The 25,709-nt window shown below is 50.9% G+C and overlaps 6 protein-coding genes across 6 annotated transcripts; 2 read left to right on the forward strand and 4 right to left on the reverse strand.

The window, feature by feature from the left end:
• Positions 1–326: 326 nt before the first annotated feature.
• Positions 327–3,097, reverse strand: Asppvi_010530 (condensin subunit BRN1; the record flags this gene model as incomplete). The annotated part of the gene is made up of 3 exons (XM_043306374.1): positions 327–2,318; positions 2,381–2,960; positions 3,024–3,097. The coding sequence occupies 3 exons, from the start codon at positions 3,095–3,097 to the stop codon at positions 327–329; spliced, it is 2,646 nt and encodes an 881-aa protein (XP_043162309.1).
• A 975-nt stretch (positions 3,098–4,072) lies between these two features.
• Positions 4,073–7,113, forward strand: Asppvi_010531 (sodium/calcium exchanger protein; the record flags this gene model as incomplete). The annotated part of the gene is made up of 2 exons (XM_043306375.1): positions 4,073–4,285; positions 4,348–7,113. 2 exons carry the CDS (start codon positions 4,073–4,075, stop codon positions 7,111–7,113), a joined length of 2,979 nt encoding a protein of 992 aa, XP_043162310.1.
• A 432-nt stretch (positions 7,114–7,545) lies between these two features.
• On the reverse strand, positions 7,546–13,684 carry pan1 (actin cytoskeleton-regulatory complex protein PAN1; the record flags this gene model as incomplete). Its single annotated transcript, XM_043306376.1, has 9 exons — positions 7,546–8,731; positions 8,802–9,323; positions 9,382–11,439; positions 11,497–11,560; positions 11,626–12,474; positions 12,934–13,129; positions 13,232–13,341; positions 13,402–13,460; positions 13,554–13,684. The coding sequence occupies 9 exons, from the start codon at positions 13,682–13,684 to the stop codon at positions 7,546–7,548; spliced, it is 5,175 nt and encodes a 1,724-aa protein (XP_043162311.1).
• A 1,318-nt stretch (positions 13,685–15,002) lies between these two features.
• Asppvi_010533 (nitronate monooxygenase) lies at positions 15,003–16,073 on the forward strand (the record flags this gene model as incomplete). Its single annotated transcript, XM_043306377.1, has 1 exon — positions 15,003–16,073. One exon carries the CDS (start codon positions 15,003–15,005, stop codon positions 16,071–16,073), a length of 1,071 nt encoding a protein of 356 aa, XP_043162312.1.
• Positions 16,074–16,638: 565 nt separating this feature from the next.
• Asppvi_010534 (uncharacterized protein) lies at positions 16,639–19,694 on the reverse strand (the record flags this gene model as incomplete). Its single annotated transcript, XM_043306378.1, has 3 exons — positions 16,639–18,867; positions 18,940–19,366; positions 19,450–19,694. The coding sequence occupies 3 exons, from the start codon at positions 19,692–19,694 to the stop codon at positions 16,639–16,641; spliced, it is 2,901 nt and encodes a 966-aa protein (XP_043162313.1).
• A 3,817-nt stretch (positions 19,695–23,511) lies between these two features.
• rad7 (DNA repair protein Rad7, protein) lies at positions 23,512–25,597 on the reverse strand (the record flags this gene model as incomplete). The annotated part of the gene is made up of 5 exons (XM_043306379.1): positions 23,512–24,530; positions 24,582–24,747; positions 24,804–25,343; positions 25,497–25,535; positions 25,589–25,597. 5 exons carry the CDS (start codon positions 25,595–25,597, stop codon positions 23,512–23,514), a joined length of 1,773 nt encoding a protein of 590 aa, XP_043162314.1.
• Between the last annotated feature and the right edge of the window lie 112 nt (positions 25,598–25,709).

A 25,709-nucleotide genomic window follows, 5' to 3' on the forward strand; every position in this document is an offset into this window, starting at 1 on the left:
GTCTATCAATCTCGATGGATCATTTTACCGAGCAATTGTATTCATGATTGCCATTTGCAAAAAACCGGCACCGAGCTTTTAAAGGCCATAAAATATAGAAGACAGGCATTCATTGTCAAAAACATCAATCGGGTGAAAACCTACGGTAAATAACAATATAAATTCCACCAACTCCTCCGCAAGTGTAGCCCTGAGCATCCCAATCCGTAACCTGCAGAAATTCCTCATGTAGCACTTCGTAGCATCCTGAATGAACAAGGTATTCAAGAATATACAGCATCTTCGTCCCCCGATGTTTATCTTGGGTGCCCCATCAAATGATCGGTTCAAGCAGACGCTTCGTCAATAACGGCATTCGCGTCTTTGGCAACATAAATCTCTTCTAATGAACCCGCGCCAACGCCCTCGGACAGACCATCGTTTTGCAAGATGAGACCTTGCTCGTTGGCCAAGTGGAGAAGACAGATAAAGCCAAAAGAGGTGCTGATGTCACGTAGCTTCTCTGGCGGATAGACTTTTTTGAGGGAATTCATGATCTGTGTGAATCGCAACCGACGATCTTCTTTCAGCCCTTCCGAGTCTTCGGCCGGCTGTGGTCTCTGGGGGGTGGGTGTTGGCGGTGCATCAGGCTCGGTCTCTTCGTTTTGTACTCCATTGACATCGTTCCCAGCGCTTGCTTGTTGTGTGGAATCAAATTCTGTGGATGCAATCAACCTTTCGCCCATGCCCTTCCACATCTCTTGCTTCAGTCTCCGCACGTCGATCTTCTTGGCGACTCTTGCATAGGCAACGTATTCAGGTCGCGCTCGCCGTCCGCCTTGTGTCACCAATTGTGAGCCAAAGCCCCCAGCGCCCGGCTTGGGCGTCGCCCCTACCATGTTGAGGAGAGCAGCAATACCCGTAGCTCCTCCTGCATCCCCTGCTGTTGTGCCTGGAGCTCCATCAGCTGGCGGGGACAACATCTCTCTCGCATCTGCAAAGGGCAGGTTGTCGTCGTCATCGTCGGCGATACCGAGCCCGTTCGGGAACGCGAGACCATCGTCGTCCGCGAAGAAATCGGCATCATACGCGCCAGGGGCAGCATCTTCGTCGGCAGCCGCCTCCTCCTCCTGCTTGCGACTGGCCCAGAAGGCCTCATCCATTTCCCCATTACCCGCGGTACGGTCCTGTCGTCGGCTGTTGAATTGACGTAGGCCCACCAGTTTCTTTGAGCCCATGCGAGCCTTAGGCTTGAGGAAGAGACGGAGTAGCTGTCTGGAGTTGAAGTGTTTGTCGTCTGGTAGCAAATTCCGCCCTTTGGTTCTCCACTGTGTCTTGGGTAGGGAAATGGTGGAGTTGGAACTAGCCGGGGTATAAATCAATTCAGCAACGGTTGAATCAAGAGGTGCCGCGAAGTCGATTTCAAACGGCTCCTTTTCCTTCCGCTGCTTCGGCGCAGCACTTGCAGAGCTGGCAGCCGCGTGTTCCTTGATACGCCGAATCTTCCAATGCTCAGGGCCCGCCCAGTTCTTCTGGAGTGCATTGTCAAAATAGCTGAGAATGTTCTCATGGTCACGCTTATCTGGTTGATGAGTAAGCGATATAGCATACCCATCCTCATCGTCCATTGCCTCGTCGCCGTCCTGATTCTGATCACCATCACGGTCGATGCGATGGACTTTTAACATTGGCTCCAGGGCAGCCTCACGGGCCCATGCCTCACCCCCATCACCGAATCCGGCATCTTCACTAAGATCGAATCCAGCGAGAGTACCATCGTCGTCATCAAAGCCGACAGCGTTGTCGTCGTCGAGCATGATCCCAGAGGCATCGTTTACGCTTCGTCCGTCCTCATTGCCTTTCTCGTTGCGCCATTCTTCAGGGGCCTTGAGGAAGGGGATGTCGAGCGACCCAGTGGGATCGCCAAGGTCGAAGTTCTTGAGGGACGGACAGATATCCTGCTCCTCGAGGCGCGCCAAATCGGGGAAAAATTGGTTCGCTAGTGGCGTTATATCAATCTCAACGTCCTCAAAAGCTTCATCAGAAGATCGCTTCGGAACTGGTGAAGACGACTTCGGGCGTTCAGGATCCTCCGAGTCTTCGCGAGTATTGTCCGCGTCATTCGGACTTTCCTCGACAGCGTCGTCGCTGCTGTCAAAGACGATACGTCCTTGCCCATCTATCGACAAGTGATTCAGGAGCAAGCCTTTTGCCCCTCCCTCGTCGAAATCTGCGGACGCTTTTTTGAACAACGGGTCAACTGAGAATTCGAGTTCAAACTTTTTCAACTGAAGCGCGGCAAAGGAAGGCGCAAGAGTAGCCTCATGTGTTCTCTGGGCCTGGTGAAGTCAGAATCAGATCGGTTCCGAGACACTGAAGCGGTTATACTGTTCTCCCGTACCTTTCTCCGCGACTTTCTCGTGGTTCCATCTTCCCCTTCCTCGTCGTCCTCGTCATCGGCACCCTCACCGTCCGCGCCAGTGTCGCGGGCCCGCTTCTCACGGCTGTCCGCCAGCCCACTCAGCAGTTTACCTGTTTCCGTCGCGACGCTGTCGACTCTGCTCGTATAAATCTTTACGCAGCCATCGAGCGTGCAGCTGGCCTTCTGAAAGTTGACACCATCGCCTTCCTTGAGCAGAGACATATCATGGAAGTAGTCAATCAGGGCAAAGTTCCAGGAGTTGTTCGCATTGATCTTGTTGTCCGTGGCCATCTTCATCCATTCCTCGAAGTTTGCCAAGATAGGGACCCGTTTCATTGGGGTCACCGCTCGTCGTCCATCAGCATCGCTCTCTCGTCCGCGGTGTCCTGATCCCCTAGGGGTACCGGGACTCATACTCGAAGCGCGGTCATATGTGTATCGTCGAGGAGGCATTGGCGTCTTGACAGCAGCCTTGATCTGATCCATCTGGCGGTCATGGCGGGCTTGTCGGGCCTCCAAACGGGCGGCCTTTTCCCCTGTGTCATCGTTCAAAGGGATCCTGACCTGGTCAGTATCGTCTTCTCCTTTGCATTCTAAGGCGTCATTCGGTCTGAGTTCTTACTTCATAGGCGAGTTCTTGTGAGGGGTTGATGCGCCATTTGAGCGGCGATGCTTAGGATTTGCTACGCGGGGCATGGCGAATGGTTACCCCAGGAGTAAGGGATAACTGACGGCCACTGAGGGTTCAGAAAAAGATTGACAACAAATGAGAAAAGATGAGAAAATATGAAATATATTAGCGCCCTCAAAAGCTGTGCTTCATTTCTTGATGATAGATCCACGGGCTCCGACGGTCCAGGTGTGTGATGGCGCTGGGTCTCCTCTTTTCGTGCTGGTTTCCTCTTTTGGCCGACAAGAACAAACAACATCAACAAAAACATACGCAATGCCAGAGCAACCACTTGTGCAATCACTAGCTTCATGAGGCTAGGAAGGCAGTCACATGGCCTAACATGACTCAGCTGTTGCGGTGTAAATTTAGTTAACTAATAATACAGTCTTACACAACCTAAGACATTATTTCAATACCATATGTATTTCACTAAGCGTTCTTGTAAAGTATTGTTGGTAAGTTTATGTACCTCTACCGTATTCCAAACTCTCATGATGCTTACCTAGATACAAAATAGGTATGTAGGTGACTCTTCAATACAGATTATCAGTTAAAACATGATATTCTTTGCAATAAAAATGGGATCTCCTCAGATTACCAAGTAAGATTCATTTCATGAATGACTATGGGAGTAAATTATGCTTTGATCACCGCAGCACCACCACCGCCACAACACAGCCACACTTCCACCTTTTGGGCTTGACATCACTCATTGGCTGTCGCTCACGTAGACGTGCTCTATTACCTTATCCGTCCGTACCTATCTGCTTATCTGTGATGGGCTACGTAGTGACATAAGGACATGCCATCGTCGCTCCACCGCAGCTGATCTTGCCTCATCACCACCACCCATTTACACACGGTCTGGATCTTCGTTTCTCAGTCTGTTGGGTTGCTGTCTTCTCATTCTTTCTTATATAGTTCCAATAGCTACATGGTCCCCCGCAATTTCTTCTTCTGCTGTCTTCCCTACTGCTCATGATGCCGCAGTGGTCACTATGGCAAGCAACCTGACTTTGTACCCGAGACAATCACCGATCCGCCGGAAACGTCCCTATTCTGTTCGACCGTTCTATTGGGCTTTTCTGACGTTAATCATTCTGTCGGTGATCAGCTGGTCTCTGGGGAACGTGAACAACCCCTCGGCAGCATCTTCCCTGCTTCATGTCAAGCGAGGAACGGATGTCCTGCAAAGCAACAATGGGCCAGAGGTACGAATAAAAGACATTTCTCTTCGCAGATATGCTAATTAAATCTTTTTTTTTTGGGACAGTGCCGTCTGGTCCGTCAAGCCAAGGATCAATGCTCCTTCGTCCGTGCCAATTGCTCCGACCTTGAGGATGGATTACTCTCCTATGTCCAGCTGTACTACTGCACACTTGCGGACGCCAAACCTATTGCTTTCATTGTCCTCATATTGTGGCTATCCTTGCTTTTTAGCACCATAGGTATTGCTGCAAGCGACTTCTTGTGTATAGATTTGAGTACCTTGGCCAGCATTCTCGGGATGAGTGAGAGTTTAGCCGGTGTCACGTTTCTCGCTTTTGGAAATGGCAGCCCCGATGTGTTCTCCACATTTGCTGCCATGAGGTCAAACAGCGGTAGTCTGGCCATCGGGGAGCTGATCGGTGCTGCGAGCTTCATTACGTCGGTCGTTGCAGGCTCCATGGCTCTGGTCCAGCCGTTCAAGGTTGCCCGGCGGAGCTTCGTCCGGGACGTGGGATACTTTGTCATTGCTGTCAGCTTCAGTATGGTGCTTCTAGCTGACGGAAGGCTCTATACCTGGGAATCAGCAACTATGGTTGGCCTGTATTGTTTCTACGTGGTCTTGGTTGTCACTTGGCACTGGTACCTTGTACGGCGTCGTCGGACCTACGAGAGGAATTTAGCCGCACGGGCTCACTTCCACATCCCAGACAACCAAGAGCTGGATATCGAAGAAGAGGTGGAAGAGGATGACCGGGCTGTTGCGTCGGAGTCGAGAAGTCTCCTCCGCGGACCGTCGACTGAAGATTTCGAGGCATTGCAAGGATCCGATTTGCCGGCTTGGAAAGATGGTGACGAGGATGATGACGCGCGCAACCGCTATCTCGCTGAAATAAGTGAGAATATGCACGTATTCCGCCCCTCTACGCGCAGGCGCAACACATTGAATCCCATCAGGCCCAGCCTCGTTGGCGCGCTGGAGTTCCAGACCGTACTCTCTTCCCTGCAGAAGTCCCGTAACATCAATCGGGGCACATCCATTGGGCGCGACAGATATTTTGATAGTCCAGAACTTGCGCGCGCGCCTTCACCACAGCAGGACAATTTGTCAGTCGCATCCCATCCCCGGACAAGCAGACCCTCCGGGAACAGCCGTCTTCTGTCGCCGAATAGTGTAGCAGGCTCCTCTCGGGTTCGTGCTGTATCTGCCAACGATGCCGCGGGGCTCAAGCTGGATACCAGCGTCTTCGCTTCCGGTACGCCACAGCCTCGTGTGACCGTTAGTCGGCCTTCCGGAAGCGAAGAGACGTTTCAGTCTCAGATACCCCAAACTGACCAGACCTCGGTAACTCTATCATTACCATCCTCTGGCAGACCCTCACCCGATTCAAGTCTAGCAGGTGCCGCCCGGTCTGCCAGCCCCAATCTACTTGCACCACCAGGTACCTTCCACTCGCCAAACTACCAGGCGGACTCTCCCCTTACGCGGTCCCCGCTGGACATCTCCCCACTAGGGACTCCATATGCCACGCGCGACGCTGAAATTTCTTCGGAAAGCGCCTCCAGCCTTTTTCCTCCTTTTCCAGTCGCAGTCGACTCCGTGCACTCAAGAGCGCCAAGCATACGTCTTGCGACCGCTGCGAGCCCTACAGAGACGTTGCAAGTTCATGATAACGAGTTTGAAGATGGAGGTCATCGGTCCTCATCACCAGCAAAGTGGTCACTGCTTTCCCCAAGCTGCATCGCGAGGTCCGTTATTCCGGTGCTCTTCCCGACATTGGTTGGCTGGAGGACCAAGAACTTCCTAGGACGACTGTTGGGTATCGTTGCAGCGCCAAGTGTGTTGCTACTCACAATTACTCTTCCTGTTGTGGAACCAGCACTTCGTGAGATAGACCCCGCACCTAACGTATTACCCTCGGCGGACGGCGGAGAGCCGGCAGCACCCCGAGTGAGACTGCCGGAAGACAGTCCAATTATTCGAGCTCTAGACCGTGATCTGGGCGATCAGGAAGTGGGTTCACTGGCGCGCAAAGCTCGGTCGCTACAAGAAAGGCGACGATGGGACTCCGAATTGCCTGCTGTTGAACCACTGACCCTATCAGCTTCTCAGCCGAAGGATTGGTGCCAGTGGCTGCTTTACGTACAGCTTTTTATGGGGCCTTTTTTTGTCGCCTTGATCGCATGGACCACGATGGATCCCGAGATGAAAGTCCGCAATCTTCTTCTCCCATCCTTGTGCTCCCTTCTCTTCTCATTTCTATGTCTTGCATGCCTTGTGGTGAGTACAAGGAATAGCCGCTCCTCGCGGCCTTCCTCGTTTTGGCGCCCCTTTCTGGCCATGTTGGGCTTCGTAGTCGCAATCCTTTGGATCGCAACCATAGCCACGGAAGTGGTCAGCCTTCTCAAAACTTTCGGGGTCATTCTGAATATTAGCGACTCCCTCTTAGGGCTCACTGTGTTCGCTGTCGGGAATTCACTGGGTGATCTCGTTGCCGATATTACCGTTGCCCGCCTAGGGTATCCAGTCATGGCTTTGAGTGCCTGTTTTGGAGGACCGATGCTAAATATTCTCTTGGGAATTGGCTTGGGCGGTCTTTACATGACCGTGAAAGCGAAGCCAGAAACGGAAATCGCCCGTCAGGGTTCTTACGAGATCGCTGTCTCCAAGATCCTGGTCATTAGTGGCGCTACACTTCTGACTACTTTGCTCCTTTTGCTGATAGTTGTTCCATTGAATAATTGGAGAATGGATCGAAAGATCGGCTGGGGTCTGGTCATTTTATGGGCCTTTAGCACGTTAGGGAACGTTATTGTTGAGGTAGTTGCCTAGCCATGAGCTAAGTGATCCTGTCTTCTTTTGATCTTGGGTCTTCACTTTTCCCTTGGATACCACTGTACCTCATGCTTGGGTTTGGCGCCTACCTGCGTCCCTTGTACGTTTACTTTGCAACGCTGTCTACTATTTGAGCAATGACTTCTGTCATGTATGCATATACATCCTTTTTGGCCACGACTGCAGTTGTGCACGTCTATCTGACGGTGTCTTAATCCATGAGTTGTTATCTTGAAAGTGGAAGTCGACTGAAAATGCAATTTTTGGCCGGCTGTGAGTAACTACAATTGAGGCGACAGAGATGGAAAAACAAGCAAGCATATAACGCTATAAGTTCCTACGGTATATGGATTTCCATTTCACAATATACAGTTCTTGGTGTTCACTGGCGATAGATTGCTGGCAGCCGTGCGTCAACTTGCCGTGAATCTAGCCAAGCACACGGCCGGCACTCGAGCTCGTGCTCCGATCATTCGTCTGGACCTTCCGAAGCCCTTTGCCCATTTGAATTGAGGCCAAGAGCGCGCTACGATCTGGGGCTCCTGCAGGTGCAGGCGGGCCACTGGCAACGGGAGGAGCTGGTGGTGGTGGAGGGCCGGGGGGCGGCGGAGGGCCTGGAGGTGGCGCAGGTGGTGCCATAGGTGGTGCAGGAGGTGGAGGCGGTGCAACGGACGGATCATAGCTAGGCACTGCCGCTGGTGGCGGAGGAGGAGGTGGCGGAGGAGGGGCAGCAGGAGCAGAGAGGCTGCCGTTCGGCTCGGGCACCGGGAGAGAGGCAACTGAGCTGTCTTGCACTGGGGTCGACGACTTGGAGGGCGATTTGTCATCCATAGCACTCAAAGGTCGTGGTGGTGCCATAGTACCAAACAGAATACTCGCGAGTTGTTTAGCGCTACCACCTCCTGGCCGCTCGTCGTCGTCATCGTCAGAAGAGTCGAACTCAGAACCGGCAGCAGACCAGTCATCGTCTGCTTCAGGACGCGCACGAGATTTCCGCTCCAGCGGCGCGGATCCGGTAAAAGCAGGTTTCGAGCTTTCCTGCTGTGCGAGACGGTGGAAAGGATTGGTCGAGTGTACGTCAGCCTTGGGGGAGGTGACATTGGTCTGCGGCACCGGGGGAGGAGAGACCACTTGTGTGTCAGCGGCCTGGTTGGTTATCTTGAAGTACGGATTTTTGGACTCTGTCTCTGGGCTGAAGCTCACAGGTGGAGGAGCATGAGAGGACGTGTCTTCGGGACTGGCAGCCTGCTCGGGTTCCGGCGCAGCAACAGGAGCCGCACGAGTCACTGTGGGGAGTAATTGGCTCTGGGTCGGTGTGCTATCCTGAGGCGTGATGTTCGCTGGTCCTTCGTCATCAGATGAACTCTCCTCATCGAGGCCTTCCAATTCTAGTTGAAGCTGCCGCTCTCGTTCCCTGGCCCTCTCGATCTCAGCGCGCTGAGCTGCAAGTGCGGCTTCCTTTTCCTTGGCCAACCGTTCGGCCTCTTCTTTGCGGCGCTTCTCCTCTTGCTTCCGGACCTTGCCCTGCCTGACCTGCTCCTCCAGTGCACGGAGACGAGCTTCTTGTGCCTCTTTCTCCTTGAGGAGTTCCTCCTCACGCTTTTGAGCTTCCATCCTACAGAAAAGTGAGAGCATTGTTAGCCAAATGTCCCTCGAAGCGACAATGATAGGTGGATGGGCCTTACTCGAGGCGATGCGTCTCCTCTTCTTGTGCCTGTTGCTCCTCCCTGATAGCCTGTTCCGCAGCGACGGTTTCTTCTGCAGCCTTTTTCACTTCAGCCTGGCCCGCGCTGTCCGTGCGCCCTCGGCGTGAAGGCGGAGCTGGGGGTGGCTTCTTGCCCACAGGTTTGGCAGGTGCGTTAGAAGTGCTACGCTGCTCCTCAGCCAAGCGACGTTGTCTCTCTTGCTCTCTCTTCGCGTCTTCCTCCTCTGCTCGTCTCAGACGTTCCTCTCGCTCTTTCTTTTCCCGCTCCTGGCGCTGTAGAAGGGTTTCAGAGGAGTCAGTGTGTGGTTTCAGACCGGCAGCCGCCATGCGCTCCGCGATCCGTTTTTGGGCGCGCTCTCTAGCCGCAGCCACTCGGTCCTCGTGAGTGGATCCCGGTAACGAACCCGCAGAACCAGCGGAAGGTGCAGGGGACAGCCGAGAGACACCGACGGACGGCTCTTCGTGCCGAAGTCGCTGCTCTTGAGCAGAACTCCTTGATTCCCTGCAATTGTTATTTCGAGCTCGACCAAGGTACGTTTTTGTACAGTTTTGTCACTTACTCTTCCTTACGGATGTGTGCCGTTCGGCTGCCTCGTTGCAGGTCATAGATGAAGTCCCGAATGACGTCCTCGACCCCCAAGGCATCCTCCCACCGACGCCGTTCATGTTCACGTGTCGAAGTTTCACCCTGTTCCTTAAGGCTATCTTCAAGACTGTGAGTGAACTCTCTCACGCTCTCCTCCACGTCACGTGTCATGGCCTCGTTCTTTTCTCTGTCTGCTCGAATACTGGTACTTTCAGCCTCCAACCTGCGAGCCGCAGCTCCATCATCGTCCACTGAAGCAGGGACTGGTCTGCCAGCAAGTTCGGCGGCCCGAGCCTGCATCCTTGCGCGAGCGCGGGCCTTGATACGGTCCGCCTCCGTCACGGTGCCACCGGGTCCTGTTCCAACGATGTTGGCCGCACTATTTGGATGTGCTTTGGCGTCCTTCAAGCGGAAGAGTTCAAGTTTGGCATCGGCAATCTCACGCTCAATACGGCGGACCTCTGATGCGACCTGAGGAACCTGGTCCTCGAAGGCTTGGAGCTGACGACGCAAGGATCTCCGTTCGGCGCCATCATCCAGATTACGGAAGGCTGCATTAGGATGAGTGTCGATATCGTCCTGAACGCGACGGATTCGATCCATGAGACTTTCAGCTTCCCGACGATCACGGCGATCCAAGACCTCATCCTCCTCAGCTCGATTTTCATCATGAAAGTCGACAGCATCAAGCATGATCTGAGTCTCACGGATCTTCTTCTTCAGCTGCTCAACAGATAGTTCCTCCTCAGATGCCTGAGAGGCAGCGGGAGATGACGGCCGGGCGTCATTACCCATACGACGACGGGCGCTAGACCGGTAACCAGCAGCAGCCTCGTCATTATTCTTAAAGAGAGTTGCATCCTTGCGGCCGAATCCTGGAGACCTCGCACCGCCACGGAATGAGTGCTCCTTGAGGTAACTCACACCAGTCTTCTGAGGTTGCAAAAAAGCGCCAGAAGCTTTGCGATTCTCTGCATCCTGGGACAGCAGGGACTTGACCGCGCCTATTGAATCATTCAAGTTTCTCGTTGACGGAGGAATTAGCTCCGGGGGTAGACGATTCGGGACCGGATACCCGTTGAGTTTTCTGTAAATCAGGTGCATGGCTACGGCGAATTCATCCATGTTCAAACGGCCTCGATTGTTGGGGTCGGCAAGCGTCCAGATTCGCTCCAAATCTTTGCGATCCAGGCCACTTTGTCCCATGATTTCGATAGCGGTATCGCCGCCTATGAAGCCCTTATGGAAGCCATCCCATGCTCGGAAGAGATCATCGTAGATTTTCTTCTCCTCCTTCGTGATTGCCCAAGGAATGCTAGCATTGCCTGAGAGGCCGGCGGTCGTAAACCCGCCCTCACGACCAGGCTGAGGCATGAGTTGCTGTTTCAAGGCCTCGATGTTGGGTAATCCCGTTGACGGTGCGTTAACAAACCCCCATTGGCCGGGAATTCCAGTCGGCTGAGCAACCAATCCGCCTGTCTGCATCGAACTAAGATTCGAGCCAAATCCGGTAGGCATAGGCGGAAGTGGAGGACGGGGACCACTGTAGCCTGTAGCTTGAGGGTTGGTCATTAAACCTGTTGGCTGGGTCTGCAGATACTGCTGCTGAGACTGTCCGGGGAAGCCTGTAGCCTGTGGCGCGAGGGTCGCGTTCGCTCCAAGAAGAGATGATTGATTGGACTGCAACCCGGTTGCTTGAGGACCAAAGCCTGTGGGCTGCGCAGAAAGTTGCGACAGAAACTGTGCATTCGATGGTTGCTGAGGCTTAGGATGCTGAGGAGCCGGAGGAGCAGATTTGTTCTCCAATAATGGAGCATCGAAGCTGGGAACGTTCGTTCTTGCAGCGGCTTGCGGCTCTGTGTCGGGAACTCCGAACGAGATGATATCCACCATACTTGAAACTTCATTCTTGATCTTGTCCGGTAGAGTCGCTGGGAGCTCTCGGCCCGTGATCCTCAAATTGCAGAGGTACATCGCTAAAGCAAATTCCGGGAAGAATAATTGCCCAGACTTGGTGGTGTCGGACAGAACCCTGGATTGGATAGTCAGCTTCACGGATCATCCTTCAGAACAATTGGCATTTACCCACCATATTTTCGACAATTCACTGCCGGGAAGTCTCGAACGTAGAAGTAGCTCTTTAGCTTTTTCCCCTGTATGTGATACACTTCAGCAACTCATCTCTCAATCGACGCCACATCATCTGAGGACTACCAACCGTCCATTGTCTGACTATCACCCACCGCGGACTTGAAAAGTTGCTCAAACTTGGCCTGGTCTTGCGCAGTGATGAACGATAGCCGTATGTTAGGAATTCTGCTCCCCGAAGACTTGGGCGGTGGTGGAGGCGCCACGCTAGCACCATCGCTAAACGAGTTGGCTATCTCCGAAGACGTCCTAAGAGCAGGTCGAGTGGGCAGGCCGGTGGTCGAAGGCACCTGAAGCGACGGAGGTTGAGTTTGAGGAGGATAACCTGTGTACTGCGGCTGTTGCGCGGACGCCTGATAGCCGCCAAGCTGCTGCTGCTGAAGCGCAGCGCCAGGGAAGCCTGTGAACTGAGGTTGCAGTTGTCCATTAGGGAATCCCGTTGGCTGAGGCTGCAGGTGAGAGGCCGATTGAGGTCCATATCCGGTGGGTTGTGGTTGAAAGCCAGTCTGCTGTGGTATTTGTTGCTGACCCTGAGGGAATTGCGAGTATGGAGGCTGCTGCATTAAAGGCGGCTGTCCTGGGCGGGCGTTGTTGACGCCGCCCAAGAAGGAGTTCGACGAAGAGTACATTACAGCGCTTGCATTAGAAGTGCGAAGGAAGATAGGTAGTGCAGGTTGAGAAGCAGAGACCAAATCACTATCAAGCAACAAGAAAATTGACGACAGAGAAGCAGATGAACGAAAGAAACCAGACGATGCAAGATAGAGATGGGAGGAGGGATTCAGGAGGAGCTGCGGCTGTGGTGACGCCTGGACATTCAGGCACGCGGAGGCAATATCAGCGCTAGCCCGAAAGGGAGCGGGTGGAGCCACAATTTCCGGGAATCCAGGCTCCAACCCCTCGTGATCCAAAGTGTCAACTAAATATCCCTACAGTAAGTACAAACACAGTAGCTTGCCCATCACAGTTTGAAGATATTTCAATTACAAATGCAATCTGAATTGCCGCCTTGAACCTCTAGGTGATGTAAAAGCCTCGAATCGCTGCTTGTCGTTGCGTAATATTCATTCAATTGGACGTTATCGTTAAGAGACAGCAATCAACATCCCTCATTATCATGATGAACTCGTAGCGTAGAGGCTCCTTCAAAAACCGAGCCCAAACTTTAAGCAACCCCATAAAGCATCATCTCGCGTAACGTGCAATTTGCGATACCATCAAGCCCGTACAAGACAATGCATGGAAAATATGGCACATGGCCACGATTTAATGTACAGGTGATTCGCATAAACCAGATGCGCCAAAATTCAGACGAGGAAAAATAAGCAGATTCAAATCAGATCCGATTCGCCAGTATCGCAGCCGGTAATCTAAGCACCTTCTGCAGTACCATTCTGCTGCTGCTGAGTAGCTCCGACCATCTTACGCAGCTCGTATTCTTTGGTGAATTCGCGGGAAAGGATGCCCAGGTCCTTGACAAGGTCATGACAGGCGGCGAGCAGAGCATCCTTAGGAGTGACCTCACCATCAGTCTGGACGCGGAGTTCAAACTTGGGAACTAGAGGATGGGGGACCTGAGACAATTCGTCAGAGTCAAGCATCCCAGAGCTCACAAGGAGAGCCCTTAAGATCTCAAATAAATTTGAGGGAAAAGACGGCTTCTAAGGCGGACATACCTTGTAACCAGCAAAGATCACATGAGAGTTCTGCAGAAGACGGGAGCGGAGGAGGTTGCCGAGCGTGTGGTCCTCTTTGTTGAAAGTGAAAATAGAGGAAGATGGAATGCCTAGATGCATTAGATCGACCGTCATTGATCTGCACCGCAAAGTTTGATGGAAGAACTCACGAGTATCGGTCTCAACCTCGACTTTCTCTTCTCCTGGAGACAGAACAAAAGACTCGAAACTAAAGGAAAATACACAGTATCAGCTTGAATACTCAGTGCTCGTGAACTCTGTAAAGTATCTTGAGGCGCGTGAACAGGATAAGAGTGAGCACCTGCGCGGCTGGTCATTGTCCAAATTTATGGAGGAGTGGCAAGCATTATTAGTACGGGAACCACCAGCAGCATGTATCCAACGAGCGTATGCCATCTCGTTGGGGAGCATGAACGGTTTCTTTGGACTCATGGCGACAGGACCCTCTCAAGGGACAAGACCAGAGGCAAAGATGTAGAAACAATAGGGTGGTGAGCAAAGGAAGACAAACAGTTCACGATCAGGTAAAGAGGGAAACGGTTGTCAACAGGAGTTGTGTTGATGATGGTAGGCACGAGCATAAGGAAGGTGGGTGATTGCGTCGCCGAGAGCGCAGACCACCCAGCTGGAAACCCTGTCCCAGGTCCGCACATAGTGATGGCAACATCCTCCATTTTCACTTTAGGCAAGGGACAACCCCTCCATCACTTTTTGTTGCAACTTCTGAGGCAGATCTCCTAACAAGAGACAGGACAAGAATAAAGAAGGCAGCCAAGACATCAAAATGAAGATGCGATTTTCATAGACAGTGCATTTGATCTTGCTTACCGATCTGGCGCGTTCATCTTGACAGAATGACAAGTGAAGTTGAGGCTGTTTCAAACTTGTTCTCACAAGTCCCACGATTCCCAAGGACAGAAGAGCCGGGGCCCAAGGAGGAACAGACGGGAATGATGATTGACGAATTGAAATAGATGAAACCAAGAAAGGCAACTATTCTTTGTAAGATCCCCTGTTCGCCTCGAAAATCTCGATCGAAACTCGCCTTCAATATCCAAAAAAAAAAGGGAAAGAGAATGACAGAAAGAGTAGTTTGATCTTCCAGACGATATCAGCAAATAACCAATAAGAATGCCTAAGGACACACCCTTCAGGGCAACAACCTGGAAGGACATCAGTGAACTTACAAGCCTGATAGATCGAGTATAAGAGGGAGGAATCCTTTGTACAATGCAGCAAGGCGAGGTATTAAGGGTTGTGAGCTTCTGTGAGCAAACTGAAGATATTGATGGAAGAGTGAAGCAATTAAGAAGGTCTGTCTAGTTTAGTTCTACTATCAAAATGCTTTATCGGGTTCAATCATTCATTATCTACCGCCTTCAAAAGTCTCGTGATCTTTGTCACGTGATACTACGGATATTTATCACTCAAGTGTCCCCCGCGGCCCGACCGTATCCGAGTGACTTACCACCCAATAATGACTCAATGCAAGCAATTCCCTGTATCTTGAATTGGATGGGTAGTCTCTCCCTTGCGGAAGAGTGAGCGGTTTATTGATTGGATTACAACGCAGAGTGATGTGAGACGGCATCGGGATGGCGGGTGGAAACGATGCGCAAGCTGCTGAGTATATATCTTACATTGATATAAAGTGGCATGCATCCTCATTATATTTCTTAAGAATCGTTACCTACTGCTCTAAACTATGCTCAAGCAATCCGAGATCTAGACATCTCACAGTATCCAGATCATGTCTCTGAGAACTGTATTGAAATCAACCTATCCTTGGGCAAAGAGTCCCCTTCTGGCCTCAGCTCCAATGCTGAACATTGCCGGGCCCCCGCTGGCAGTATCTGTCTCCTCCGCCGGTGGGCTTGGGTTTCTTGCTGCAGGATTCGATGTTTCGAGCTTGGATCATAACCTGGAAGTTGCCACCCGTCTGGTGAAGCAATCAGGCGGTATGGCACAGCAAGTATACGAAGAAACCGGTGTGCTCCCCATCGGGGTGGGCTTTATCAACTGGGGGGCCGATCTCAAAGTCTCTGTTGCCGCTATCCAGAAGTACACGCCATGCGCTGTGTGGCTATTTGGTCCAAAGAACCAACCGGACGACCTAGTGCGCTGGGCGAACGAGGTGCGTGGCGTGACCTCTGGCCGGACCAAGATCTGGGTGCAAGTGGGTGCCGTGAAGGAGGCGATCGCCGTTGCCGAAGTTCTTCGACCAGATGTTTTGGTCGTCCAAGGTTCTGATGCAGGGGGTCATGGTCTAGTTCATTCGGCCTCAGTTTTGACTTTGATACCTGAGGTCCAAGATGCTCTACGGGAGCGAGACTTAACTCACATAGCCATCATGGCTGCAGGAGGAATAGTCGATGGACGAGGACTGGCCGCGGCTTTGGCACTGGGGGCTGCCGGCGCTGCCATGGGTACTCGCTTCCTAGCTTCTGCAGAAGCGAATATAGCTCACGGATATCAGAAGGAGATCTTGCGAGCATCTGATGGTGGTCTCAACACTATCAGGTCGACTGTATATGATCGAGTGAGGGGTATCGGGGGTTGGCCTAATCGATACGACGGGCGCGGTATTATCAATCAGAGTTACGTCGATGCTGTGGAGCGGGGAATGAGTGATGAGAAGAATAAGAGGTTGTACGAAGAAGAGCTGAAGAAAGGCGATGCCGGTTGGGGACCCAACGGAAGACTTACAACGTATGCTGGCACTGGTGTCGGCCTGGTGCGGGAAATCCTGCCTGCATCCACAATCGTGGAGAACACCTTGTGTGAAGCAAGAGATGTAATTCGGGGAATTCGAGTAGATTGAAGCACTGCGAAGACCAGGACTCTAGTGAATTGTTAGCCATACTTTACTGACAGGAGGATCAAAGATGCGATTGAAATGCAATCAGATGTTTAGGAGCAGCGGTCCCTAAAACGCCATGCCCCGTGTATTACTAGAATTCAATTACAGATGCAAGAGTAGATACATTGCCGATTGCTTTGATACAGGAATTCACACCCCTCTGCTGAATAGCGATCATATACCATTGCTGCCTCAAAACACCAGCCTTAAGAAAACCCCTAGCTTGCTCAAAGATGGAGAAAGACAACGAATAAATGGATAAAAAAAAGTTGTCATGATGCAGTGTCGATCTTTAATGCTGTATCGTAAACCCGCCAATAAATATTCGAGGGACACGGGGGTCCAAAAGTCAAAAGTGAAAGGAGCATCCAACCGCTTTTTGGATATCTCGGCCCTATGAAATAATAAGAACACCGGGATGCCAAGGGCAGGATTGTAAGTCAAAGTAATAGACTATGCGTATATGTCTGCTCGCGCAGAAAGTATCGTGACGAGACCGAAAATCTAGCGTCGAGTAAGGGCATCATCAATGCGCCACATTCAGTAAGTCTCCGAGACTCGACGTTTCTTTCTTAATTCTCCAATTGCTTTTCTTCTTGTCGCGTTTCTTTAACAATTCGGCCCACCCTTCATCTTCATCCTCGTCGTCTAGCACAGCGTTCTTACTTTCATATTGCGGTCTTCCGTCGGTAGAGACGGGACGGACGGTCACAGTTGGCATCGACGGACTTTTCATGGCGAGCGGTCCCGCTGGGGAAGCTGTTCTCTGGTTTTCGTCATTCCATTGTTTGGCCATCGAGGGATAGGCCGCAGATCCGTGGTCAGGCTGCAACGTCGATACAGGCCGATACCGAGGTGCCATGCCGACATTGCTACGTTCTGATGGCGCAATAGACGGTGCATAACCTTGGCCAATCGGTGTGCCCGGTCGGCTGCCAGCAGGAAGGTAGGGTATCGCCGGGCCATTGAGCCGAGAGGAGACATTCGGGTCCAGCATACTTAGAGTCCTTTGGTCATTGAAGGTAGGAGGTGCCGGACTGAACGGTCCTGCTGTAGGCATGGAAGCAGGCCTCAAATTTGCATTGGCAGGCAACGATGGCGGAAAACCTGCGGGTGACATCAGTGGTTGCGGCGGCGGAGTCTGCCCTCCTTGCATCGAAATCATTTGCTGCATCCATTGCATCTGTACCTGCATCATTTGGGACATCTGTTGTGACAATTGTATCTGCGCGTGTTCTGTAGCAGAGAGCCCCGCCTGAAGATTCGGGGGGTTCATACTCGGGGGATTCATACCCATCATCGTGTAAGGTCTCGGGATGCCGCCCGATGGGGTGGCTGCCCCTGATGCTCCGAGTCCGTTCTGGAACTCATATACGGCTTGGGTATTCGGACTACCTCGTCTCAACGCTCTTGCTCGCTCTTCCGTGGCGATGACGCCCACCAAGCCACCCGGAGGCAATGCAGCCGAAGTAGAGGGGCCCCCATGCACCGACGCACCACCTCCAAAAGCCAAGGACTCCCTGTTCGGGGGATTGACTAAGCTTGCCCCGTAGTAGGGGTCCCGAGGGAGGTTTCGAGCAAAGACAGGTAAGCTGCTGCGATTAGTCAAATCATTGTCGCCAGCGACGGAGCCTGGAGATTGGACGTAAGGCTGCTGGAACGAGGCCCGAAGATTCGGAATGGAACTTGAAGGTGCCAAGCGACTGGGGGGGCGGTTTCTATTTGGAAAACCGTGTGCAGCAAGGATTCCCAACGGGATGTCCTMGTCCTCGTCACCCTCGCTGCTCTTCCCGCTGCCCGATCTGTTGCCAGAATTTGATGGATGAATCGTTAGATTCGGCGTACTATTGCTGGCGTGGTCCAGTTCCGGTCGAAGGGACGGTGCGGGAGACTGTTGGCCTGTGACTTTCATCATCTGCTGTCGATATACAGATAGATGAGCTTCCTGCTTCCGTCGCTGCCTTTCAGCTTCCCGGTTCTTCTCTACCTCGTCGTCTTCATCGAAATCGCCCTCGGCCGAGTCTTCACTCTTGGAAGCGTCACTGTTCGATCTCCTGAGCTCTTGCTGTTGCCGATAATGCTCAAATTGCGAAGGCGTCATGACTTTATTCGTCGATGTGCCGGGCTTCGGCTGGCTTTGCTCGTACTGAGCAGCCAGTAGCGCGTGCGCGGCAATGGAAGGGTCGAGTTGGCTCTCCCCCACTGGAGGCGATTGACGTCGTATTTCTGCGGGTGACGTTGAAAGGCTCGGAGACTTCATGAGTGCGGACGTGTTTGAGTGAGAAAGGAGGGGTGCGTGATGCTCGTGATCCGAGCCCTCATGCTCCGACGTCGACGCAAAATGCACCCCACCTTTACTTGAATGAAGGGAGTCCATTATTAATTTAGCGTCTTCATCTTCGATAGGTGTAGAATCCCGTTTCGTCGAGTAGACGACGCTTCTCCTTAGTCCTTTGTCTCCTCCCGTCCGAGGCTTGATCAGAGAACGGTGGGAAGTCGTAGCAGTTGCCAAGGGAAGAGATTTCCGCCGTCCTTCAGGCAACATAGAGGTAGAATTCGGCACACCTGACTGACTAATCGGGGAGTCCTCCGCGGGGGATTGCATAGCGTTGAGAAGGCCCTCTCCGGAGTGTCGACTGTCCCAGGAGTAAGGGGAAGGTTCTATTTCCTTGGACACATTCGTATTGATGGGGGCCGGACGCGATACTTTTTCTTCCTTCCGCGAAGCCGCGGGTGAAGGGTGCGCGGATGGTAACTACCAAAGGTTATCAACATTGACCCGGTTAGAGAAAGACGAGGAGCAGAGAGCGAACAGAGTGGTTCGTACCATGTCCAAGGGGTTCCCGGCAGATGTGGACTCCGGAATGTGTGCGCTATCCCGCTTCCCGAGGTCATCAAACATACTTCTAAATTCATCCCCGAGCTGACCAACATTCAGATCGTCTAACAGCTTTGGTGGTGTTGCGGTGCTGGCTGTACTGGACGTCATCGCCCTGTTCCTGGACGGGCCAGGGGTGGACTGTCGAGCGGGAGGGATTGAAGGCGAGGCCTTTGAGAGTCTTCCCCCAAAAGAGAAGGTTCTCCCCGCTGCGCGTAGTGCACCAGATATAGGGGGAATGGGTATGTCGTGGAGGTTTCGAGAGTGCGGCGATTGGGCGTCGGATTGAACTGGTATGTCTGTCAAAGAGCGCGGCGCCGATGACGAGCTGAATCGAATAGACGAAGAACTCTCTGATGATCCTCCGGGGTTGCTCCTAGTGTAGTTGAATCCCAAAGTTAGTAACACTGCCAATAATATTTCAACTAACCTGCCCAAGACTGGTAAGGTTATCTGTACCGATGCTTTGGTGGTAAATTCTCAGATCCAGCGAAAATATTGTCATCCTCTTCCGTGGGAGTGTACAGAACTTGGCCTCCAGTTGCTCTTTTTGAGAAAATATTCCCTTCACTTAAGGATTTTCGGTCCGCAGACGGGCGTTCAAAGACTCGAAAGGACGGCTGAGGAGGAGGATTCTCCACCTCCTCAAGAGCATTTCCAGACGACTTCCGCCGCGTAAAGCCCTTAGGGAGCTTAATTGGCATCTGTACAGATGGACCGTCGGTCACGCAGACTTGTGAAGGTCGGCCACTTATTCCCAACCAGGAATCGACAAGTCTAGACGGAAAGTCCCGCAGACAAGGCAGTTTCAGCAATTATCCTCCTGGGTTGCTCCTCGCTTTCCGTAAACAAGGCAACGGGTGATTGTGGAGGCGCGATTCTGGGCCTTTCGAAACGACTCAGATTCCGATGCAGGTGGGGCTTATGTCGAGGAAACGCCGAAGAATGAAGACGTAGCGGTTACGAGGCTATGCTCCGTCAGAGAAAATCTGTTGTGGGCGGGCTGAACACATTAAGGGGTAAGGAGAATGCTGACTGCGAGCGCACGAAAGGAGCGAAGGGAAGTTTCTGGTAGAAAATCGATAGCGTCTCTGGCTAGGACCCTCAAAATGAATCACCAGCGGGGCTCTTGGAGTGGATAATGGTTTGAAAGTCAGACAATTGTCGCTGCGCGGGCTTTGCAATAAAAAATGATGACGATGACTATGCTCTTTGAGTGACGGATTAGAATTCAGAAGGGTATGGTGTGGTCTGATGACAGAGAGAAATGAGCGGGTGCTCAAAAACTGGAAAGCAAATAAATAGACAACAGGGGGTTGAAAGAGACAATGAGACTACGGGGAGTAATCAGCCAGAGAAGTGGACAATAATAAATTGTGGATGGACAAGGAGAAGAGGGAGGCGGGAAATCAGAAAAACATGACTACCAGGCCTGGACTGATAGATAGATAGTTATTTCTTAACATCGAATCATCACCCATCAGAATTTAAAGTAGGGTAGGTACGGCGTGGATAGTAGAAGAAGGACCTAGTCAACAGTGCTCCATATGGACCTTAGGCACGGACGGAAACCTGTCTAGCCATCGCTATAATTCCTATTAATATCCAAGGTACCTGGACCTGGTGACTTGTAAATTGTAATCCCCTACCTATCTACGGAGTACTACCTACCTATTTATCCGCTACTCCGTACCTTACATTACCTAGGTACCTGGCAAAATCTTACCATGGTTTCGGCTCTAGCTTGTATTTCAGAAATATAACATGAAAAAGAGGTGATAAAGTATGGTACAGAACTTGAGAGCTTCGAGTGACATAGAAGTTGATAATAGAGAGATGCAGCGGTTTCGTGCTTTTGCATCCCGAATCATCTACCTTACCTCTCAAGTTTTTCTGCCTAACGTACGAATTACGATACTGTGTATGGCGTGCCTAAGGTAATTTGGCTTTAATAGTACGTTCCTAGCCTTCTCTGACCCACCACAGTCTGAAGATACTGTAGTGAATCTAGTGATAGTATTTAGACTCATATAGCTACCTGAGAAACAGGCAAGAAGGGAACCTGGCCTACAAATTAGAGAGGTCAATATCGGCAGGTACCCTTTTCAGGGTTCCACATAAGTTAGCATCTGTCGTGGGTTCGTCGAATTTTGAGCAATATGCCGTTGAGTCCAATGGGGATGCTCTTCAATCAGGTGGTTGAGTACCGTGTACCTGCTTGACTGGATCGAGTCAGCGTACTCTTTGCTCCCAGCTCCATATTCGCCAAGTATTCCATGCTTTTGATTTCCAGCCTGCTTCTCTAGGTAGCGGAGTTGTTTTCCATACAAGTTCCAATACTAAGGTATGGCCATCAACAGGGCTTGGTGCAGGATTATCGGCCTTGGAGAACTGCGCATTCCGATATCCTGGAATATGGTTCCACCCTCGCTCATCAACCATTGAACCTTTACAGACTTGAGATGAAATCATTTATTAAGGGCAGATTCTTGCGAGGTAGAAGATGAGCCTACTGGGATCATTCTGAGATCATGTCCGATCATTCAAAGACTCTGAACAAAGCTGTGGTAAAAAATATCGCCCTCGAGGATTTCGCCCCCGAATGAGGTGGATGGGCAAGAAAGATGCGTGGCTGTTGACATTAGGATCTCCAGCATTGATCATGTCCCATCGGCATAAAAAGAAGCGGCGGAAAGAGATAACCCAGCAAAGGGGCTAAGGGTCAATTGGATTCAGCTCTCACTTGTAAGAGAGGTTGCCCGCCTTGCAATGTTGTATGACCTCGTTCAACAGCTAGCAGCTTAGAGAAGTGTATCAGAAGTAAACAGAGGGCGAGCTGCATGAGGGATCATTATTTCTTACTCGGAATGTCAAGCGTTGAATCCTGATAATAAACTGATCAACTACATCGGGCGAACGTTTGGCGCTGAGTGAGAAGCTACCTAAGCAGTAAGGTACCGAACCGCTGTATTATTATTATTTAGTCTACCTAGATTTTATCAGTGACTCGCGGTGGCGTCTTGGGAGATGGGAGTGTGGAGCTTACTTTATGGAATAATTGTGACTCGTAAGGTACGCATCTAGTACCTTTCTAGGTTGTTTAATTGTAAGTTAAGCCATGCCAAATATAGCAGGCAATCAACAGATCCCTTCGAACTGGGGCCGAGCAATGATCGTCGATGTACCTCCGTAATCAACACGAAATCAGTGATGATGTGGTGAACTTGATCATCTTAATGGAACTTAAAGCAAGACCGCTTCCAACGAAACTTCTGATCACATATTGAGACTGCATATTTGAGGAGAATGTAATAATAAATGTACTCTGTAGGTACCAATCCTAGCCCGAGATCGCCACTACCTTAGATTGTAGTGAGTAGTATCCGTACTAAGATACCGTAGGTATTCCGGGTAGTGTACTGATACTGCATCGCAGACATACCTAGATATCTGGCCAAGGTACTATCTGAGTAACTAAGGTTACTAGGCTCCAAGCACTGTACCTTACCTTACTTAAGGTAGGCACCCCGGGCTAGTCCGGGGGAATCTCTCAAATCAGATGCAACCATTATGCACATGCGCTTTCTTCAAAGTAGCATACGTCAATAGCTCTTATCACTAGATCATGGATACTTCACTGAATTGCCAGCATGAACATGGATTAGTTTGATTGTGCAAGCAGACTGATCTAACACAATAATAATGCAGATCACATTGCCGCTCTATGATTATGAGATTGCTTTCATTAAGCGATCCTAATCTTCTTCTGGAGGTCAGCGAAATACTTTTCTGACACCTTTACGGTGTGGTCTGACCAAAGCTTTCGATGTGTGGAGCCAATTGCCAGCTTTCGCCTCGTTATAGCTTTTCTAATGTAACGACAATCGTGAAATATCCAGAATGACTATATCCTGCTTCGACAAAGTCATTGATCGTTTGGACACGAAAGTGGGCGGGTTTCATGCTAGAAAGCAGCGTCTTCGGCACGAATATTGGCGACGCGAAGGCGAGATATCTCGGTAGGTAGGTCAGATAGAAGTAGACGAAATCCCGTCTCAAATATTACCTGCATCAACTGTTATGGTCAAGAGCCACTCGAACATCTAACGATACCAGTCTTCAGCTCTGGAATGGACACGTTGCTCGACTTTCAGACGGAGGTCTAACCGGCTTCCAAAAGACACCTCCCTGATTTGCTTTTTGACGCTATGTTATTTCACCGTTCGCTTCATCCAAAATAGGGACTTGATCAATCATGTCATTGAGAAAGACGGAGCGCATCCTACTATGATATCGCTGGCTTGTGCTCCATTGACAATATGGGCTAAGTAGAGTTTCTTTGCAAGGTTGTTAAACACTTCAAGCAGCAAGCTATAATATAATGTAAACTGTAATGCTTGAAGAAAAGACCAGAGGCGAAAGCCTGGTTAAGCACGCTCATTAAGTCACAAGGAAAGCAGACATCTCATCGCTTTGGCTTCAGGCGTTGTGCTTGGAAAGTCTTTTGTCTAGGTTATCGGACTAACCAGACGCTGGGCCCTCAACGACAATGGAGTGCTGGGCCTTTAAACCTCCAACCAATGCAACGCCAACTGGAACCCGGACGTCGCGCACATTGAAGCATGCAAAGGCCACAACTTTCTTGATCGCTGGACAAGCTTGCAATATTTTACCGATGAGGAAATCATCCATAACCGTATGAAAGGATACGTCCAGCTCCTGCAGGAATGGGTATGTCTTCCCTTCTGAAAACACATCCTCGAAAGCAGCACGCGATATGTGACGGCACGATGAGATGTTCAGTTTCTGAAGGGCCGAGCCTGAGTGGTTCATGAGCGCAATGAACCCTTGAGACGCGAGTCCAATTGCCTCGGCAGGCCCATCAGGGTTAGCATTATCCACGTCTCGCGTGGAAGACAAATCCACGAATCTTAAGGGAGGATTGGCCCAATTTGTGAACAGGTTGACAAAGCCTCTGTTGCTACACAGAGCATTGTCTGAAAAACGAAGTTTTGAGAGCAGCCGACATTTGTCATGAATAAGATCCAAAAGTCGGTCATCAGCGTTGCGGAAGCCCTCCAAGGACAGTGTGCGCAGATTCGGGCCAAGCGTATCCATCATCTGTAAAACGGGTTCAATCTCCAACTCTTGGACAGTATCGAGAGACAAGTGCTCAAGGGTTGGTAAAGTTGAAATTGCCCGTACAGAATTGCTACCAATCTTCCAGCACTGCTTGAGCTTTAGTCTTTTGAGGGCTGTGCAGTTTTTACACAGTGTCTCCACGGTTTCGTCATCAAAGGAAAAATCGAGATTCGACAGTTTCAACCCTTCGAGCTGAGATCCCAATTTCTGGAAGAGCCGCCGCCAATAAGCATCAGAGACAAGGTTAGCGGCATCTAACTGCAGTTGCCTGACTTGAAGATCCCGGTCAATCATGTATTCAACAACTCTGTCTTTGATTTGGCCCGCAAATCGGAGATTGACACGACTCAGGGCCGGCATAATAGCGAATATTTTGTGAAAGTCGTCCGTTTCGAGTTCTATGACAAGTGAGTACGTTGAGAACCTGAAAATAACAAGTAGAGACATACTAGCCGCATCGTAAATGTCAATGAAATTCAATTCAGGCCGTAGGAACAAGTTTAAAGTCCTTGATGTAAGAATCCGCCTCTTGGAAAATATCTGGCTAAGGCGCTGAAGCAACCGTGACGGTAAGTCCCCAAATTCTTCGATGTCGTTGTGGTTATCAGCAACTTTCTGATTGCAGTCAGCCTTGAACAAGATGGACCGAAGGATTGCTCAAGAATGTTCACCTTTGCACACATCTCGACCAAACTGAGAGCACCTTGCTGCACGATTCCGTCGAGCAAGTTGCTTTGATTCTGCCGCCGACCACTTCTCGACCCTCGCTTCTTAGCTTTTGACTTTCTTTCATCATCCGCTACCTCTTTGGAACATTTGGCGCAGAGGAGACCACCATTGGGGCCGGTTTTGCTGTACGGCGTGACCGTGAAACGCTTACTGCACAGCTCGCAATTCTCAAGTTGGCCTGGTATAGGTCGGGATTTTTCGTACATCATCTCTTTAGCAATGACATCGTCGTCATCATCGGGATCCCCAGTGCGGCGGGCTTTGCGGCGAGCGAACTCCTTGCTCTGCTTGATCTTTGCGAGTGTCGCTGCCTCCTTTCGCTTGCGTTTCTTTCTCTGCTCGGCCGTTTCGCCGTCATTGTCTTCATATTCATCTTCCTCCTCAATCTCATCCGCCGGTTCACTCGCAACCGCTTCTCGCTCGGCTTGTCTCACTCGTCTTTGGTAGTCTTGATGAATCTGAGCGGCGGAAATGTTGTTGGACTAGACAATCAAGTGTCAGCACGGACCTGGTCATTTATTGATGCTAAAAGAATGAGTCACTCACAGCTAAGAAATCAGTGAGCGCAGAATGGCTGCAAAATCATGAATCAGCGAGATCGACCAGGCAGATGGGAAAAAGGGTCGAGGACGTACGGGCCCCTTATCTGATTCCTTGTTGACCTTCTTTCCGCCCTGCAAACAGTTAAAATGAAAGCCTCGAAAACCTCAGAATGAACGAAACGTACATATTGCATGCAGAACCACTTTAATAATAACCTGATTTAAGGTGGCGTTAAGATGATTGATGCAGGTCTGGTAAGCTTCAGGTCACAGGACTCGTGGTAATTTCGTGTTCCACTTTACGCG

Source organism: Aspergillus pseudoviridinutans (genome assembly GCF_018340605.1).
Source record: "Aspergillus pseudoviridinutans IFM 55266 DNA, scaffold_8, whole genome shotgun sequence".
Classification (NCBI taxonomy): Eukaryota; Fungi; Ascomycota; class Eurotiomycetes; order Eurotiales; family Aspergillaceae; genus Aspergillus; species Aspergillus pseudoviridinutans.